The following is a 19,736-nucleotide window of genomic DNA, read 5'->3' on the forward strand; positions in this document are numbered from 1 at the left end:
AACACCTGCTATTTCTTATCTTGTTGATTTTAGCCATTCTGGCAGGTGTGAGATGATATCTCCTTATAGCTTTAGTTTGTATTTCCTGATGATCCGTGATGCCGAGCATGTTTTAATGTGTCTGTTAGCCATCTGGATGTCTTCTTTGGAAAAATGTCTATTCATGTCTCCTGTCCATTTTTTAACTGGATTATTCATTTTTTGAGTGTTGAGTTTTATATACGTTCTTTATATATTTCAGATACTAACCCTTTATCAGATATGTCATTTGCAAGTACCTTCTTTCATTCCATAGGTTGCCTTTTAGTTTTGTTGATTATTTCCTTCACTATGCACAAGCTTTTATGTTAAGGAGGTCCCAATAGTTCATTTTTGTTTTGTTTCCCTTGCTTCTGGAAACATGTCAAGTAAGAAGTTGCTGCAGCCGAGGTCAAAGAAGTTGTTGCCTGTTTTCTCCTCTAGGGTTTTGATGGCTTCCTGTCTTACATTTAGGTCTTTCACTAATTTTGGGTTTTCTTGTATGTATGATATGAAAGTGGTCCAGGTTCATTCTTCTCCATGTTGCTGTCCAGCTTTTTCAACACCATTTGCTCAAGAGACTGTCTTTTTTTCCAATGGATATTCTTTCTTGCTTTGTCAAAGATTAGTTGGCCACACATTTGTGGGTCCATTTCTGGGTTCTCTATCTGTTCCACTGAGCTATGTGTCTGTTCCTGAGCCAGTACCATATTGTTTTGATGATTACAGCCCAAAGCGATTTTCTTAACCTTTTCTTGTGTCTTCCATTTCTTTGTCTTTTTCTTCAACCTTCTGAGATATGTCCTTAACTTTCTTTCCAACCATTCTAGTTCTTTCTTTATGTTATCATATTTTTAGTTCTCAAAGGCTCTTTTAATAATGAATGTTTGTCTTTCATGCACTTTGTTTGGTTCCATGTATGCAGTTATATTTATTTATGCAGGTTTGCTGATTAGTTTCACTTGTCTGTCTTGAAGTTCCCTTTCCCCTGCATAGTTTATTTCTTCCAAGTTGTATTATATCCATTAGTTTTAGTCTCTTTAATATAAGATGTTTCTTCAGGGGTGCATGGGAGGCTCAGTCGGTTAAATGTCCTAATTCGGCTCAGGTCATGATTTGGCAGTTTGTGACTTTGAGCCCTGCGTCGGGCTCTGTGCTGACAGCTCAGAGCCTGGAGCCTGTTTCGGATTCTGAGCCTTCTTCTCTCTCTGCCCCTCCCCCACTTGTGCTCTGTTTCTCTCTGTCTCTCAAAAATAAATACATGTAAAAAAAAAAAATTAAGATGTTTCTTCAAATGCAGTGATAAAATACAGGGCTGAAAAAAAGCACTATTTGGAAGTTCTAGTGTGCATTGGTGGAGCTTCCAAACTGGTCTTCCTTGTATGGTTATCTGGCTAGTCCATTTTGTAGGGCGAGCCTCTGATACCAATACCTCTGGTCTTTCCTAGGAGTTGTACAAATGTCCCAAAGACTTTTTGAACGATTTGTCAAGGGGATATGTGAAATGTGGAAACTGAGTGGAATCTTAATATTCAGTATGTAAACATTCATTAAATCTCCTTATTCCAAATATGTACTCCAGTCCTCAAATGTATCTGAGAACTCCAAGTAAAGAGATCTTCTATTTTATCCTTTCCAGAGAATAAATTTCCAGCTTTCTGCTATGATTGGGGAATATCAGTCAGCCAGAGGCTTCTTTCTCAGGTCCACCCAGGTGGTTTATGATTCAGCTTTCTTCTATTAAGACATTTAAAATTTGCCTATTTCCTTTTTGGATTCCACAATTTTACTATTGTTGTCTCTCATTGTTTTATTGTTTGTTGTTGTTTGACCTGCACAGGTTTTATCATTTTAACAATTTTGGAGGAGGAAGTAGAAATTAAATTTATATATTTAATCTGCTATCTCCAGCCATATGTTCTTTCTATTATGGTATATCTTTTTCCCAAAATTTGATCTCTAACATAATCTGGTCAGGATTTGCATCATCTTGGATTATGCCTCTACAGACATTAAGGAAGTGGTCTTTAATAGGACTAAGACCAGAAAGATTTCAATGTAATCTTCAGGTGTTCAGTGAAGGCCCAATTGCCTTCTGTAACACAATAAGAGACAAAGATATTTACTTGTCAAATAAGAACTCCATATATTCTCTTAAAGGGAATAGAATTATTTCCTGACAGTCTTTTCCAGTTCTGTTTGTAAAACACTTTAACGCAGAGAACAGAATCCAAATCCAAAGCTGGAAAATATTGTCACTCTCATCTGGTCTAATCTCCCTTTCTGACAACAAAAAAATTACAAGTTGTATAATGATTTAAAGACTTTGTTCAAATCACACTGCTAAACATACAGAAACATAAAGCTCATCATGTAAATCTGAACTATCAGATGCCTGTCACATAGTAAGTACTTAATATTTGTTGAAAAATAACTTTCAAAACTAGCTGCTCTATCAACTATGCTTTTTAAAAGAGGCTAAGTATAAACTATAGTTGATTAGTAAATAAAATGATATCACCCCTATTAACTTGGTGTATATACCTTATATCCGAATCTGAAGCCTTCTGCCTCACTGCCAATTTTGTAATCTCTCCTTGAGACATAGTCTTATGAAGCTTTGTTTCTTCATCAACTGAAGAAAATCGCTGTGATGTCTGTAATAATTACATATATGGAAGACTTTAAAACCAAGTAACTATAACAGCACTGTAATTAAAACTCAAGTTATAGAATTTGAGAATTATATCTATGAAAAATATATAAAAATACATTCATATTATTTAGCAATTCATTGAAATAAAAGAACCTAGTAAAAACTCTATTAACTTCCTAATCTGAAATAAAAAGAACTTGGGTCAATGAAATGCTGAATAGGACCTACCAGCTCATGTTTTCTGACAACTTAACAATGAATATCAAATGGAAAGGTATGAAAGAAGTCAAAGCCAACTAAAGATACAGACAAAAGATCCAGGATCTGATAAATCTAGAATACTAAGTACAGTCTTTCATGCCTTTTATTTGTCCCTATAAATTAATAATTATTATGGCCTAACTTGCTATTATAGATTCTTATTATACTCAGTCAAGGATTTTAAAAATCTAGAAGGAAAAAAAAACAAAAGACCAAACAATTAAAGATCATTATCACCACTAATGCTCTATACAAACAACTTACACAGCTTTATCAAACTGGGGCCTGAATTTCAATCGGCAATTTTTGTTCCATTTGTTTACAATGTGCCCCTTTAAAATTTGGAGGAGAAAATTTCTTGTTACCTATTCAAATCATTTCCTAGTATTTCATTTTTCTATAATTATAGTACTTTTCTTTAGCCTTTTAGTCTGCTTGACTATGGCCTTACCAACATAAATAGAAAATAACATGGGTTGCTAAAATTTAAAGAACAGACTTCTGCTTCTGGCCAAGAAGAATTAACAGGGACCTGTTTTATCCTCTTGTCTGAAACAACCAAAAACAAAAACAAAACACAAACTCCCACAAAATAGTAAGAACCAGCAGTTATCAAGATGATGGACAGTTATCCCTGAGAGATGGGAAACAAAGGAAGTAAAGTCTTTCATTTTCCCCAGCCTAATGCCTTGAGACAGTTTCCAGGCTGTTACACAGGGAGGGGGAATCCAGGTGAACCCTGTCAGACTCTCTGAGTTGGACACATGAAGCTGAAGTCCAGAAAGACCAAGGTTGACTAGGGACCAAAAGGCAGAGTACTGAAGAGGAAAGCGATGCACAAATAAAGAACTCTAGAGATCTTCAGAAACTATTGAGCTGAGTACTAATCAATACTTCTATGTCAGACAACTACCCAAGACCAGGCAAAGGATCACCTGAAAGGTTTAAAGGAAATAGAATCCCACACCTATGAAATCCCAGTAATAGTGCCTGTACCCAAGAGTCAGAATACATAACTTTATGATTCCCAGGGCACTGGGTGAAGTACACAGAGGATCTTGCCTCAATAGTCAATAATGAGCCCTAAGTGAACTATTGCTCTGTTTAAGCCTAACAAATCTTTGTTTTATTTAATAAAAATTGTATATTAAGTATAGAACATAGTTCAATTTACATATAAATATTAAAATTACTACAGTCAGACTAATTAACATATCACCTCCTCACATTGTCTGTTTTTTGGCAGTGAGAGCACCTGAAAGCTACGCTTTTAGAAAATTTCCAATATTCAATACAATGTAACTAACAAATCTTAAAAGGAAGACCTAATTGCTTAGGAACAAACTGCTTCCAGAACCAAGCTCTAGAACATTACTGGAAATAACAGTCTCAAGAATATTAATTAAATACAAAAGTATTCAGCACCCAGTAAGACAAAACTCACAATGTCAGGCATCCAATAATGTCTATTTCTAGGCATGCAAAGAAATAACAGTATATGACTGACAAGGAGGAAAAAAAATCAGTCCATCTATAGTGACTCAAAACTGACACAAATATTGAGCACTAGGAGATCAGAGAACTGACTAAAAAGAAAGGACTTAAAACTGCATGGGATTCAAGGTGACTTTTTTTTTTTTTAATGTTTATTTTTGCAAGAGAGACAGAGCATGAGTGAGGGAGGGGCAGAGAGAAAGAAAAGAGAGAGAGAGAGAGAGAGAGAGAGAATCCGAAGCAGGTTCCAGGCTCTGAGCTGTCAGCACAGAGCCTGACACAGGGTTCAAACCCACAAACCGTGAGATCACGACCTGAGCCAAAGTCGGACACTTAACGAACTGAGCCACCAGGTGCCACCAAGGTGACATATTTTTAAAATCACTGCTTCTGAGGAAAATGAAGGTAAAAAAGAAGGAAGGGTGCCTTCTGGAGATTGAGTAGTGAAAAGGAAAAGAAGCAGAAGGGTAAAATTTAGAATCTAGCAAGGCAAAAAAGTAAAAAATGAAAGACACAACAATGCCTTCACCACACACACACACACACGCACTCACACACCTACCAGACCCAAAAGAGGCTGCCTGTAAAATAAATTTTTCTTTGTTACACTGACAGAAGAGGAAGCCCTTGAAATCAAGTTACTTATAAACTATCCCAAATGAACATGCAGAAATTAAGACATACAAAATCTACACAAGTTACAATAAGAAAACAAAGAAAATTAAAACCAAAACAATGCAGTTGATTAACCCATCTCCCACTGACCAAAACCAAGCATGAAGTAGAAAACTGTAAATCAAAAATGAATTTAATAACTTCATATATGAAATACCATATTAATCAGAAATTCAAAAATTAAAAACAGAAATGAGCTCCCCCCTTCCTAGAAAAACCAGGAAGAAGTGAAAAGAGTCAAATGAACTCAGGAAAGAAATAAAAAGATAGTAAAGAATAGCTTAGAAGATGCCCAAGGGAGAAAATACACAAATGCAAATTTAAAAGGGACTGAACAAAGGCAGAAAGATAATAAAGAATGTAAAGTGATATAAAGAAATGAGTGAAAAGAGTCAGAAGGGAAGGTAGTTGAGTTGGAAGACAAGAAAAGAAGAAAAAATCATTTATAATTGGGGTCCCTACACAAGAAAAACAAAACAATGGATGGAACACAATATCTAAAACTGTAATCCAAGAAAGTGTTTCAAAAATAAGGCAAAACCTGAATTTATACACACACATGCGTGCACACACACACACACACACACACACACAAGTCCTGCAGGTATATGGGATAACTCATCTGTGATGATGAAGTTGAAGACATACCCTAACTTTTAGATATAAAGAAAAAAAATTCTGGAAGTCTCCAAGTAAAAAGAGCCAATAACTCTTTGAAACAGCAAGAGGATTAGTCTGGTAACAGACTTCCAAAAATAACAAAGTGAGACAATAGCATTTTCAAAACCTCAGGTATAAATCAAGTAAAGTATGAATCAAGGATTTTATATGTAGCCAAGATGTCCCTTCAAATATCAAGGTAATTCCAGAGCTATGAGCCTTCCTGAGTAAAGTATTAGGAGCAGAGCTACAACCAATCAAGAGATAAATATGGAAACTTCAGCAAAATATTTGATGTGATCATTTCAGATATTTAATAGATCTAAGACAAAAAACAAAGATGGACACTAGAGTGAAATAATATGTAAAATTAAATGTTCTGACAAAGTAGAAGTAAAAGCCTAAAAAACAGAGGAAAGGTAGAGACCAGAATAATTTGATAGTTGTGCCAAAACAGGTGAGAATTAAAAAATATTTTTTATAAATGACTAACTGGAGAATAATAGATTAAAATATGGTAAATTAGGGGTGCCTGGGTGGCTCAGTTAGTTGAGCGTCCGACTTCGGCTCAGGTCATGATCTCATGGTTTGTGAGTTCGGGCCCCATGTCAGGCTCTGTGCTAACAGCTCAGAGCCTGGAGCCTGCTTCTGATTCTGTCTCCTCCTCTCTCTGCCCCTCCTGTGCTCATGTACTGTCTCTCTCTGTCTCTCAGTAATAAATAAATGTTAAAAAAGTAAATAAAAAAATAAAAATAAAATAAAATATGGTAAATTAAGGGCATTTAAAAGTTATATACAAACCCAAAGAAAAGAACACACCATCTCATATCAAAATAAATTTTAAAAAGTGAAATAAAAAAGTAACAAACAGCAAATTTAACATAATGCAGAATAACAACATAAAACTATAAGAGTTGAGACCAAAGCTATCAGTTATATCAATAAATATAAATAGATTTAACTCATCGATATGGTAAAAAAAATTTTAATTTGGTTCACAAAGTAGGAACCAACTATAATGCATACAAAACACATCTAAAGCAAAAGGGTTCAGAAAGGCTAAAAATAAAGGGATGAGTAAAAGTACTCTAGGCAAATGGAAATAATTAAGAAAACAGAGGCTATAATACTATTATTTAAGTAGAATTCAAGCAAAAAGCACTGAATGTGACAAAGGACACTTTTTGATACCAAAAGCCACAATTCACAATGAATAATAGGAAACTTTAACATAACAGTCTCTGTAAAAGATAGCTGTATAAACAATAGTAAGTATACAGAAGGTAAACAACCTAATCAGTAAGGAAGAAATTATGGTTATATTTTGAAATTTTACATTCTGAATACATAATATATACCTTCTTAAAAAATGCACAAGGTGCATTCACAAAAACTAACCACATATTAAGTAACAAAGAATATAACCAATAAATTTGATCAACTAGAAGCATTACAAATACTCTTTAATCATAATACAATAAAACTAGAAATTTAAAAAAAAGCTAAAAAAGAAAAAGGTTCTTCCTCTGAAAACTAAAAGATTTTTATTGAGCAAGTTTTGGGTAAAAAATAACATAAACTGAAATTACAGATTTCCAAAAAGTAATTGAAGACTTAAACACATTAGAATAAACAAGATATATCTAAAGTAGTGATCAGAAGAAAATTCACAGCCTTAAAAACCTGTATCAATAAAAATAACTTCAATAAATGAATTAAATTCCCCACGAAAAATGTAGAAAAATAAGACAGTAAACCAAAAGAAAATATAAGGAAATAAATAATAAAGGTAAAAGCAGAAATCAGTGGAGAACGGGGAAGCAGTGGGGAACTAGGTATCATAAATAAAAATCCTGTTGTTTTGGGAAAAAGTAACAAAGACAAATGATTGGCTAACTTAAAGAAAAAAATGAAAAAACACAACTCTATAAAATATGAAATGACAAAAGGGAAATAACCATTGAAACAAAATTTTTAAAAATCATGAGATTATTTCCAGACCTCTATGCAAATAAATCTGAATCATTAGATGAAATGAATAATTTCATAAGAGAAATTATTTACCAAAATTGACCCCTTTAGATAGAAAGTTTGTAAGACTAATTTCTCTAGAAGAAATATAGGAAGTAACGAATTACACCATAAAAATGTACCAATCCAAGATGGTTTCATAGGGAAATTCTACCAAATCTTTAAAGAGCAGAGAGTTGCGATGCTATGAACCATCCCTAACTTCTGGGAGGGGAAATACATGTACAAATACTAAGTATATTTAACAGTATGGCTGCTGTGCTGGGACTGCCAATCCAAACCTTTCATGTCATGAACTGTTCAATATCAACCAGATTTCTAATTTGCAAGACCCATCTCAAAATCACCAGCCTAGGTTCTAAAATTCTATAAACATCCTCTCCTGGCTTCCCCTTTCTGAGGCCTAGCCAAGGTAGATTTTCCTTTACTGTAAAATAAGCTAAAAACCTTAGCATTGCTCTATCTACAGGTTTTTCTGGCAATTTTTTGTGGAGAGAGTGGTGGTGAGAAGGAAAATTCAACAAAGACAAGGACTAGTGAATATCTCAGAGAATAACAAACAGAAACAGGAAGTGACAGCAGGTTTGGGGTAAAATGAGAAATTTATCATACTGGAGATAAAGAAGACAAATTTTGGAGAGCTATTTAGGAATCATGCCCACAGAGATGATTATTTTCCATCTAGGGAATGACAGAGGAAACTATAACGTTACCTATACCAATCCTACTAATAAGGAATAGAAATGATGTGACTAACTCACTTACCGCCTAGAATATTGAGAAACTAAAAACTATATAAAAATTGGTTTTAAAAATACTACGTGACAGGGGCACCAGGGTGGCTCAGTCAGTTAAGTGTCCGACTTCAGCTCAGGGCATGATCTCACGGTTCACAAGTTTGAGCTCCACATCAGGCTCTGTGCTGACAGCTCAGAGCCTGGCGCCTGCTTCTGATTCTGTGTCTCCCTCGCTCTCTACCCCTACCCCACTTGTGCGCTCTCTCTCTCTCTCTCAAAAATAAATAAAAACATTAAATAAACTTTTTTTTAAATATTATGTGACAGAACATATTCTTCTTGGGTAAAAGCCAACACAACGGATAGAAGAACTGAGTGAGAGCAGCATACAGAGAGTAAATAGTTATTCAAATGGCAGAATTAAAGGCAGAAAGTTTAAAAAAAAAAAAAGGAAACTGCTACTCTTTCCACTCCTCCTAGCAGGTAACAATTAATTAATGTTAATTTAATTAACCACTGATGAATTCAGGAGGTAGTGCTTATCAAATCCTCTTCAGGTAATTCATTTATAACTGTCTTTATCCCATTGGATCAGTTATTTTGCAAGTGGAAAGGTAAGACGGCTTCTTCCAAGATTGAATGACACTCTTTTTAGAGAATGTCGCAAGTGACAGGATCACTTTGTCCAGGAAAAAAAAAAAAATCCAGTTTTTAAAAATCCACGTGTCTAGAAAATCAAGCCTATTTAAAATCCTGGAGATACCTGAATTTTTGAGAATTCCCATTTACAAACAATTAGTCTTCATCTTCATATCAGATAACATTAGAACACGGCATATTTTCAAGATAAACAAACAGAAACACATTTTAAACTGTCTCTACCCTTTCCACCCCCAACCCCAATACTATCTATCAGCATATTCTAGAAAGCAAAGCTGCTTCATGCAAGTGTCCACAGAAACAAACACCACCACCTGTTCCTAAAATAGCTAGTGATGAAACAGAAGGACAGTGAGAAAGCTGGAAAGGGGGCTATATACACTGTGCAGGGATACAGAGTGCTCTACAACTACTGGCATGCAGTGACCATCAAAAGCAGGTGAACAGAATCATAGGCAGAGGCTACCAGCTAGAACCCTTAATGGGGCCAAATGCTCCAAGCAGAAAGCCCAACCTCCAGCTTATCTCAGTAAGAGTTTTCAGTGAGGAAGAATTCTACCACCAAAAGGACTAAGGTTTGTAACAAAGCAAACTCTCAGGAACAAAACAGCAATTACAATGCTAAGTTCTTCCACAAATGAAAAATCTATGTACACTTTAGAGAATAATTTAAGTATGCTCCCTATTTACACTAAAAAAAAAAAAAAAAAGAATTTTTTTTAGTAAAATTAGTTGCTCTGTAACATAATTTCATCTTTAACCACTAATCATATGGTAGAGTAAGTTTCATTATTTATAACTCAAAAACAGGGCACCTCCAAAATGGAGTTACTTTACCTTACACTGAAGAGAGGGCTTTGGCTCTAGTTATATATAATAGATACACAGATTGTTTCTAACTTTTATAGCCCTAAGGTTTAGCTCAGGGTAAAGACTCATTTGTCTAATTAGAGACCTAGTCATACAGTATGTATGTATGTACATACATATGTACATATGTACATATGTAAAAATACATATTTTTATTTTTTCTTCTTAGATTATCAATATTATCATTTAAAAATGGGATCTATCTAACGGAAGATAAAGACAAGGAGAGTATTCTAGAAATTAGCAGAAGATTTAATTCTTTGGCACAAACAGCTTACAACAGTTCAAAAATGAAATATTTAATATGTCAAAAGACCAACCTAAAATTTTTCTCCCATAATGAATATATACTAAAGAATAACATTAGAAACCCAACTTAATTAAGGATATGCATGGAAATAAACCATATATATCACTCCACTTGATAAGTGATAATGTTTTAGTACATATTAGACATAACAGACTGTTTATATAGTATATTTTCCAGGACAATTCCAAAATCAAATACTTTATATCCATAAATACATTCATACTTGTCAAACTATATATACCTAATTTTGGATGAAATATGATGATAAAGTTATACTCCTGGTCAAATATTTTGACTAAGTGTAGCTTTATTCAAACATAACTCCAATGTTATAATTTGTGATTAATTCAAATTCACATTACATACAGACTTCTGCCTGGCTAGGTTGGTCCAAGAAAACATTTTTGGCACTGTTCATTACATTTTTAAAAAATTAATGTTTAGGGATGCCTGGCTGGCACAGTCAGTTAAGTGTCCAACTCAGTTTCGGCTCAGGTTGTGATCTCACGGTTCGTGGGTTCAAGCCCTGCATTGGGCTCTGTGCTGATGGTGAGAAGCCTGCTTGAGATTCTGTCTCTCCTTCTCTCTGACCTTCTCCTGCTTGTGTGTGCTCTCTCTCTCTGTCTCAAAATAAACAAACTTAAAAAAAATCATGTTTATTTTCTATTACTAAATAATGGTGGAGGGGAAGCAAGCTTAAAGGCCAAAAACAAAAAAAGGAGAGTACCATTTCAGTTAAAAGCAACTGGATTATTTAACCACATACCCTATTCACTAGACACAAGGATCAATCAGCAACCTACGGCCAGCAAGTCAAATACAGCCCACTGTTTTTGTAATCAGTTTTACCAGAACACAGTCCTATTTGTTTAGTTATTACTATGGCTATTTTCACTTTACAACAGCAGAGCTGACCAACAACATCTAAATATTTACTATCTGGCCCTTTACAGAAAACAATTTGGCGGCCCCTGATCTTGACCTTTTAAGATATAATAGAAAAACTCTACATTAGTGCTAAATTAAATAACCCTAATTTCCCCTAATTTATGATTTGATATATGCTGTTAAAGTGCCCTTTATCTGGTCCTATTAAGTTAAGGTTTAGTTTTATTGCTGTGTTCACTGAGGTTTCCCGTGTACAAACCACTATACAAGGAAGAAGCCGCAAAGGTTAGCTTTAGATTAGCAAAAACTACTCACTATTCCCATCAGATTTGCTTGTTCCCTATATTTCTTATATTGCTGTAAAATTACCATTTCGGAGTCACTGTGAGAGGCCTGACCCAGGCTGGGTGCAGGCCCTAGCTCAGAGTGAGACGCTTGATCAAGGGAGAGAAGGGGCTCAATAATGTCATCGTAATCATCTTCCTCTGTATCCCCCTCCCCATCGGCAAAAGTACCTCTAGTCAAGAAATCGGAGCGCGTCCGCGCCATTCGAGCTTTCTTTTTATGGGCCGGTCTGGCAACCTGCTTGACCAAATGATAAAACAAATAACACAACAATGTTTTGTTTTGGTTTTTTTTGGAGACGATGCCAATGAAAGACATCTGAGAGCTCATGAATTTCTTGAAACATCCCTCCACCCCACTGTATCCTCTTCTAGAAGTGACAGAGATAACCAAAAGCAATCCATATACATTACTCTGGACAAAACACAAATGGAAGCTAAATCTACACTGTTCTCCATAGCCAAGGAAGACATCTTTCACCGCCATAATATGTCACCAAAGCCACTTGCATAAATTGCCTTCTTTCTTTAAGCAACATCTTTTTTGTAAACATAATCTGGGATTTTAGTCACCGTTCCCTCCCTAAAGTACACTTCCTTAAGTATAACAGACTTAACTCATTGCTTCTTTCCCATAAACACTTGGGAGTAAATGCATAAATGAGGTGCTCTACTTATAAGAATAATAATTTCCAAAATAGGTGCATCTATTTTGCATAAGAGAGATAAAGTTCAATACTTACCTCTCCTTGGCCCAGCCCAGTTAATTTCACAGGTTTCCAATTTGGCTCATCTTGTTTATGGAGTAGAGGATTTCCACTGTTTAAGGCTTCCTTGTTGACACTTAAGATAAAACAACAGGATTACATTTCAATTCCGAGCAGACATTCCATGGCAACAGTCTTAAAGTACAACATGAAATATAGCCTAACAAGCCAAGTCAAAGAATTCTAGAAAATCACATAAATATTTCCAGATCTTATCCAATTCCTAAAACAACGTATCAATGTTTTTCTGCCTATCCTAATTAATAGCATTATCAAGAATTAACATATGTGACTGAATTAGAAGCCTGTCCCTGATACTCACTGGGTATATTCTACTATGATATATGTTTAAGAATAGTAGCCGCAGAATTAGCTCAAGAAAACAGATGGATTTGATAAGGGAAAATACTACGTCCCCAAATCTTTAAAATCAGTCTTAGAAGGGACCTTTTATTCTAATCATTATAAAATACCTGATAAGTAGCTACTAAGTGATGAAGATCCCATTACTTTGTTTTATACTGAGATGGTTCCTCCTGGTTAGCAAATTTCCTTTCTGAAATCCCTCTGTAGCTTTCATCTACTATCTTAGTTTTAAAACTGTTATACAGAACAGTGGGGTGCCTGGGTGGCTCAGTCAGTTAAGCATCCAACTTCGGCTCAGGTCATGACCTCATGGTTCATAAGTTCAAGCCCCGCATGAGGCTCTGTGCTGTCAGCTCAGAGCCTGGAGCCTACTTTGGATTCTGTGTCTCCCTCGCTGTCTCTCCCCCTCTCTCACTCACACTCTGTCTCTCAAAAATAAATAAACGTTAAAAAAATTTTTAACTATTATACAGAACAAAGTCAACACTAGAAGGATAAGAAATTGTTATTAAGTTAAAAGAGGTATGCCATACAGATTGCACAGTGTTAGTTTATGAAAATTTAATTTTGCTTGAATAACCACATGATGTGACTACTTTATCATTAAATTCTGTTACCTACCTTAACTCAGAACCATGAATCTTAAACTTTATCAACATACCATTATCCTCTCCTTAGAACTATAAGCTCACTGAGAATCATACTTTACCTTCTAACATAGTGGTGGGTTTAAAGTACATACTAACTTATAATACAAGTTGGCAGACTAACTGCTCTCATGCAAAATCTTCCATTTAATTTTTATAAGTGAAGTCCAAGGGGCCATAGAAGTTATACTGTCCTTTACCCTATGCATAAATCCCTAAACAAACCAAAATAGATGGCAACCTTTCCTAGCTAAAGGCGTCTCAGGTATCTCCCTTTTTGACCAACGCACGATCAAACCTAGCAATCCTAGGCTATCCAAAAAGATTCCCTTTCATCAAAATCTGTCTTGCCACAGTTAAGCCTATTGGCCTTTGATTTATTCTCAAAACAAGGAAACAATGTTTGATAGCATCTGAACACCCTAGCCAACTTTTAAACTCACAGCATTTTCTTTATATTTCTCCATGATTTCTTTTTTGTTCTCTTTCATTAACCAGATGAAGGCCACAATGCACTTTATCTATAGAAAGTGCATTTCTTTTCTATAGAAAGAACACTAATCTAAAATTACTTCCTAATCATGAAATCCAATGGTGATTTCTAATCATGAAACTCAAGTTCCATTCCCAGCTATTTCTCTCAGTATGTGATTTTGAACAAGTCATTTCATCTCTATAGGCCTAGTGAGCTCATCTATAATAGTGTGGCAACTGGACAAAATAGTTTAGAATTACCAGCATCTGCAATTCTATAAAATGCTAAGGTTTATAGTATTACTTATACAATAAAAGAAGACTTAAAGTATGAATTTTATTTAAGCTTTCACAGAAACAACCTAACACATAATCATTCATTTTGAAGATAAATAGATCTTAATGAGGCAAAACAAACTAGATCAAGTACCCTTAAGATTGTTTACCTTGGAAAATGACAAAAGTAATTTACAAGGATTCACAAGAATGATTAATGTTTTTGCAATCTATAAGTAAGCCTTTCACAGAACTGATTCATGGATCCAACAACTACACAAACATACAACACACACACCTCCCATCACTAAACTTAATCAGAATGACAGGAAATAATGTTTTTAACACTCTGATGGGCTTATATATGCTTATACAAAGTCTTTGAACTTTTGGGCAATCTCTAGGTTAATGGGCAGGTATAGGATCTCAAGCTGTCATTTAGTCCAACTGCGTTTCATAATACCATACAGAAACCCCTAATGGAAAAAAAAATACCAATGATTTTTTGCTCGTATTTACAAAGAGTTTCTATAAAATCTGTATGTAATTTTAAAGACAAAAATATTTAAAAGCTCAAGCTATGAAAAGAGAGAAAAGGTTATTTTCATAGTTAATGTGAAATTCAATTTTTTTTTTAGCTCTAAGATATATACCCTCCTTTCATTTAAACACTGACGTTCTTGTGGCACCGTGGTGGCTCAGTTGGTTGAGCATCTGACTCTTGATTTTGGCTCAGGTCACGATCTCATGGTTGTGATATCGAGCCCCATGTTGGGCTCCACATTTACCCAGAGTGTGGAACTTGCTTGAGATTCTCTCTCTCCCTCTCTGCCCCCCCCCCACTTTGTGCGCTCGCTCTCTCTCTCTCTCAAAAAATATTTAAAAACAAAACACTGACATTGTCCCAGGAGAACTGAAAGAATCCACTATACAACAAAGACTTAATAAAATTTCTTAAATTTTATCATTTTTGTTTTTATGTTCCACTTAAAAAGTGCTTTTCTCATGATGACCACAAGTTAAGAAAACTTAAAAGTATAAAGAACTTCCACTCATATGAGGCATCCACTTAAGTAGTCAAACTCTTAGAAACAAAGCAGAATGGTGGTCACAAGGAGGGACGCCTGGGTGACTTAGCCAGTTGAGTATCCAACTCTTGGTTTCAGCCCAAGTCATGATCCAAGAGTTGTGGGATTGAGCCACATTGGGCTCAGTGCTGAACAAGGAGACTGCTTGAGATTATCTCTCTCTCTCTCTCTCTCTCTCTCTCCTCCTGCCCCTCTCCCCTGCTTTCAAGTACACATGCACACTCTCTCAAAATAAAAAAGAAAAGAAAAGAAAAAGAAAAAGAAAAAGAAAAGAAAAGAAAAGAAAAAAGAAAAATGGTGGTTACCAGGGGCTTGGAGTAAGGGGAAAGGGCTGGTTGCTGTTTGATAGGTAATAGAGTTTCTTTTGCAAGATGAAAAAGTTCTAAAGATCCACTGTACAACAATGTGCGTATAGTTAACACTACTGTCGTATGTAATTAAGAATGGTTAAGATGGTAAATTTTATTCTTTTTGTGTTTTTTACTACACACCAAAATGTATAAAGTACTCAGTGAAGACCCAATAGGCCAAGAGCTGGGACAAAGTACATTAACTTTAAAGTGTGACAATAAAAACCTGGACTTGCCTCACATGAAAAATCTAAGACAACCAGGATTTGCCGAATGCCTAGCCTACTATGTTTATAGGCACTGTATTGACCTTCACAAATGCTTTCTCACTTAATGAGGAGAAACCAAAAAACTCCATCTATGCTTAGTCAAAGATTCCTATGGTATAATTATATCCAATTTCAGGAACCCTGCTAGAGTCAACATTAAGGGAATTTTTTTACACAGAGAAAATGGCTCATTTCAGCAGCACCCATACAAATAGTTGAGGTAGATTAAAGCAACTTAGCAAAATTCTCCAAAAAGTTTCCCATTTACACAGAAAATAAATATCATTTCACTTACAGGGAAATACTCATATTGTCCTTTGGTGTGAAGAAAATGACCCTAGTAGTTCCATCTCTGGAAGGGCCATCAGATTTGTGGATGTAAGACTGAGCTGGCCTATGATGCTCTCTTTTGGAAACACGATTATTAGAAAGTTTACAGGCTACATTCATTTGGGTACACATTCTGTCTGTTTTGGATAATTCCTTGGTAGTAGCAGATTGGTATGGGCCTCCTTTTCTTTCAAAGAATAAGGTGACAGGTCGGTCCTTCTGGGACAGGTGAGCAGAAGCGCTGTCTTTTGGAAGAACTGCATCTTTTACAGTTACTAATGGAGGCCCTAGTACATTGGGTTCTTCCTTATTTGGAGTATTCAGAATGAGGAGAGAGGACGGCCTCTCTACTCTTTGTTTTGATGGATGGAAAGATGGTGCCAGGAACAACTCCCCAGTTCGTGGCTTTTCAATGGTCTTGAAGGCTTTACGCTCCTTCTCTAAAATATCTGTTTGCTGACGAATCTGTTCCATCATCTCTTTTTCATTCTGCTGCTGCAAATGCTTTTGCCTTTCTTCCTTCTCAGTGTTTAGCTTTTCTAACTTCTTCAGCACAGTATTAGAAGAATCTGTATTCAAAGACATGACAACTTGATTTTCTCCGGAGGAGTGGTACTTTCTGGCTTCCCTGTTGATATCCAAAGTAAGAGCTGAAAGTGCTTCTTCACTTTCTAATAGCTTGTTTCTCTGGATACCTGTGTCTAGTTGGGAACTTGTTTTCAGTGGATCTTGTTGAGGAATATAAAAAAATGTAGGCAGACTATTTGAAATAAAGGGGTCTCTCAGCTGTGGCTTACAGGTAATAGATTCAGAACTGCAAACCAATTTTTCCTTCACAGTCCCATTCTTCAAATGCACTGAGTCAGAGGGTGTTCCCTTTTCAATCATGGTATAGTTAGTCTCACTTGAGGAACTGAGGGCATTGTCCTGTGAATCAAATTTTGGACTGCTAGATATTTTAGGTGACAGACTCTGCAAGTCTCCTTCATCTAATATTATGGACTCAAGTTTGCTCTTCTGGCTTTCCTCACAGCTCAGATGTTCCAAACTTCCTTGAGAGCTTTCACTGTCAGGTGTACCCTGTAGAGACTGAAGACCTTCAGGCATCAGTTCTGTAGACCATCTACGTTCCTCTGAAGGAGACATGCCACCAAGAGAACGAACTTTTAGTAATTCTAAACTGAATATAGCTTGCTCTAGTTCTCTCATTCTCCGGCTTTCTCTTTTGGCCCGACCTACTTTTTTCTGGTGGAGATCCTCTAAGGACTTAGGTCTCTCTCTTACAATCACTTCTTCCTGCAAGTCCACACCACTTTGGCTTCTGGCTCTCTCCTGTTGCTTGTTTGGGGACTCTTTCAAGCAGTCCATTGAACTCTCCTGGCTAATTCGATTACTCTCTATCACAGATTTACATTCCTCTATAGCTTTCACTCTGTTGTCAAAGGAACAATCCTCCCATTCTGAAGGGTCTGAGCCCTGAATTTCCAGAGCTCCATATGGCTCAGGATCTGCCAATCCAAATTCTAGTTTTGTTTCTTTCAGTCTTTGTTCTTTTAAAACTTTAAATCTATATAACAGGAAAAAAAAAATGGGTTAGAAAGATTTTTTTAGTTACTACTGGAGAGAATACACTTTACTGAGAATTTAAGAAATAATTTGAAAGTTTCAAAATTTTCTTCTTAAACTAACTTGGATGCACATTTCATAATTCTATTTCTATGAGTGAGATACTTTATTAAGTACATTAATCCTAATAGGTCATCCTAGTCAAAACATAAATTAACTCAGAAGTAAAGCTCTCATTTTAAAAATAACTTTATTTTAAGGTAAACGTTAATAATGAAATTAAAGTTTCTGAAGATAAAAACAACTGAATATTGCCAAATTTTAAAGACTCAACCTAATGTAAAATCAATTCTTAGTGGTTGTAACTGTAGACCATGCAGGTTTTCAATCCAATTTAATTCAATAAGTATCTGTTTAGCTTCTTTTAGAGACCATACAACTTGGGTTAAAACGGCTAGGAACATCACAGCCTAGTGGAGAAGACGAAATTGTACATAACCAATTCTAATACAAGTTAGGCAAGTGTTAAGAGCAAAGATATAAACAAAATAGCTGAGGAGAAAAGGAGTAAGTATCAAAACAATACAGATTACCTTTGTCTTGCTCTGAATCCTCTACATATTGATTGCAAAAGGATAATTTTGCTCCTTTGTTCTTGATACCTCTTACTTTCCCTGTAGCCTTTCCATCTTGCCTGAATACAGACAGCAGCCATGTGCCTCTGCCTATAGCATTCCTTCCATCTCTGCTGGATGATGATGGCTGCAGTCCGGAGCTCCAAATACCGCTGCCTCTCCACATGAGCACGCCAGGAAGACTGGAGAAGCGTGGCTGCACTAGCCAAGACTAAAGCATCCTTCTGCACAGCTACATTTCTGGCTTGCTTCTGATTTAGATAATTCCTCCAGAATCGCTGTGAGGAAGACAAAACAATAGAAATGGCTGTCATATCTTATACCACATTTTCACAGAAAAAAGAAAAAAAATAAGTTTATTGTGTTGTAATTAGAGATTAAATGGCTAAATAGCTAAATTGCACCTGATTAAAGTGAAAAAAAAAAAGCTTTCTTTTCCAGATATGCTTGGCTAAAACAATTCTTAGAGAATATAACCTCAATGAAGTTAATTATAGAACTTAAAATAATTTAAAAGTTTTTGATGCTTTAACAAATTACATTATCTTCTCGGGCTATAGTTTTGCCAATATTAATGGGTTTAAGGTCAACATGCACATGTTTCAAAGATAAATATTCTAAAAATTTTCTTGTATTAAAAGAAAAGGGCCTATGGAGGAGAACAGAACGGTCATCATATAAATCAGTGAAGGAAAAAATAAAACAGATAAAATATGAAATAAGATACCTATCATCCAAGAGGAGTACAGAGCAAGAGCAATGTATATATAACTCTCAAATGTCACTCAGGAAACAATCAAATAAAAATAACTAAGGCAACAAAAATTAAGGCACGTAATTCCTTTGCCCCTAACCATAGTGTACAAGACATTACAGCTATAAATTCAATTTAATTTAACTTCAACTCCATCGATGTTTATCAATGGTCTATTAGTATATGCCAGGTAATCTTTTAGATGCTATGAACATTTCAAAAATGAATAGGACACATTGTCATCAATGAAGAAGTTTATATTCTTATTCAAATGTTTCACAGTAAAATTCTAGTTACTAAAATAAAAGCCAAATAAACTAGCAAATCTCATGCAAGAAATCCTTTACTTCCCACCTGGATAATGATGCATGCCTGTCTCAGGTGGAGGAAATGCTGCCTACACAGCAGGACCCTGAACCATCGCTGCAACAATATGATTCTGCGCAGCACCTCTTGGTGAAGCAGATCTTGTAGGTGCTGTCGTTCCTGCTCCTTTAGGAACACCTACCAAAAAGAAGAAAGATGAGGAATACAGCTTATGAAGAAATGAGAAATTTATTTCATGAATCATCTTTTTGTGGTAAGCTTCTTTTTTTTTTTTTTAATTTTT

General features: G+C 35.5%; 1 protein-coding gene across 14 annotated transcripts in view; it reads right to left on the reverse strand.

The window, feature by feature from the left end:
* The window catches only part of MYO9A (myosin IXA), a 291,871-nt gene that overhangs the window by 91,585 nt on the left and 180,550 nt on the right, over positions 1-19,736 (reverse strand). For 9 of the 14 annotated variants that reach the window (XM_086711106.1, XM_086711104.1, XM_086711107.1 and 6 more), the window contains 6 exons: positions 19,481-19,630; positions 18,331-18,650; positions 16,137-17,738; positions 12,348-12,447; positions 11,630-11,845; positions 2,563-2,675 (listed from right to left, as the gene is read on the reverse strand). In XM_086711106.1, coding sequence (XP_086567232.1) covers positions 2,563-2,675; positions 11,630-11,845; positions 12,348-12,447; positions 16,137-17,738; positions 18,331-18,650; positions 19,481-19,630 — 2,501 coding nt within the window. The remainder of the gene's footprint in view (positions 1-2,562; positions 2,676-11,629; positions 11,846-12,347; positions 12,448-16,136; positions 17,739-18,330; positions 18,651-19,480; positions 19,631-19,736) is intronic. The other 5 variants (XM_086711115.1, XM_086711114.1, XM_086711113.1 and 2 more) reach the window with 2 other exon arrangements.

Source organism: Puma concolor, chromosome B3 (genome assembly GCF_028749965.1).
Source record: "Puma concolor isolate L17-30 chromosome B3, mPumCon1.1.hap2, whole genome shotgun sequence".
NCBI lineage: Eukaryota > Metazoa > Chordata > Mammalia > Carnivora > Felidae > Puma > Puma concolor.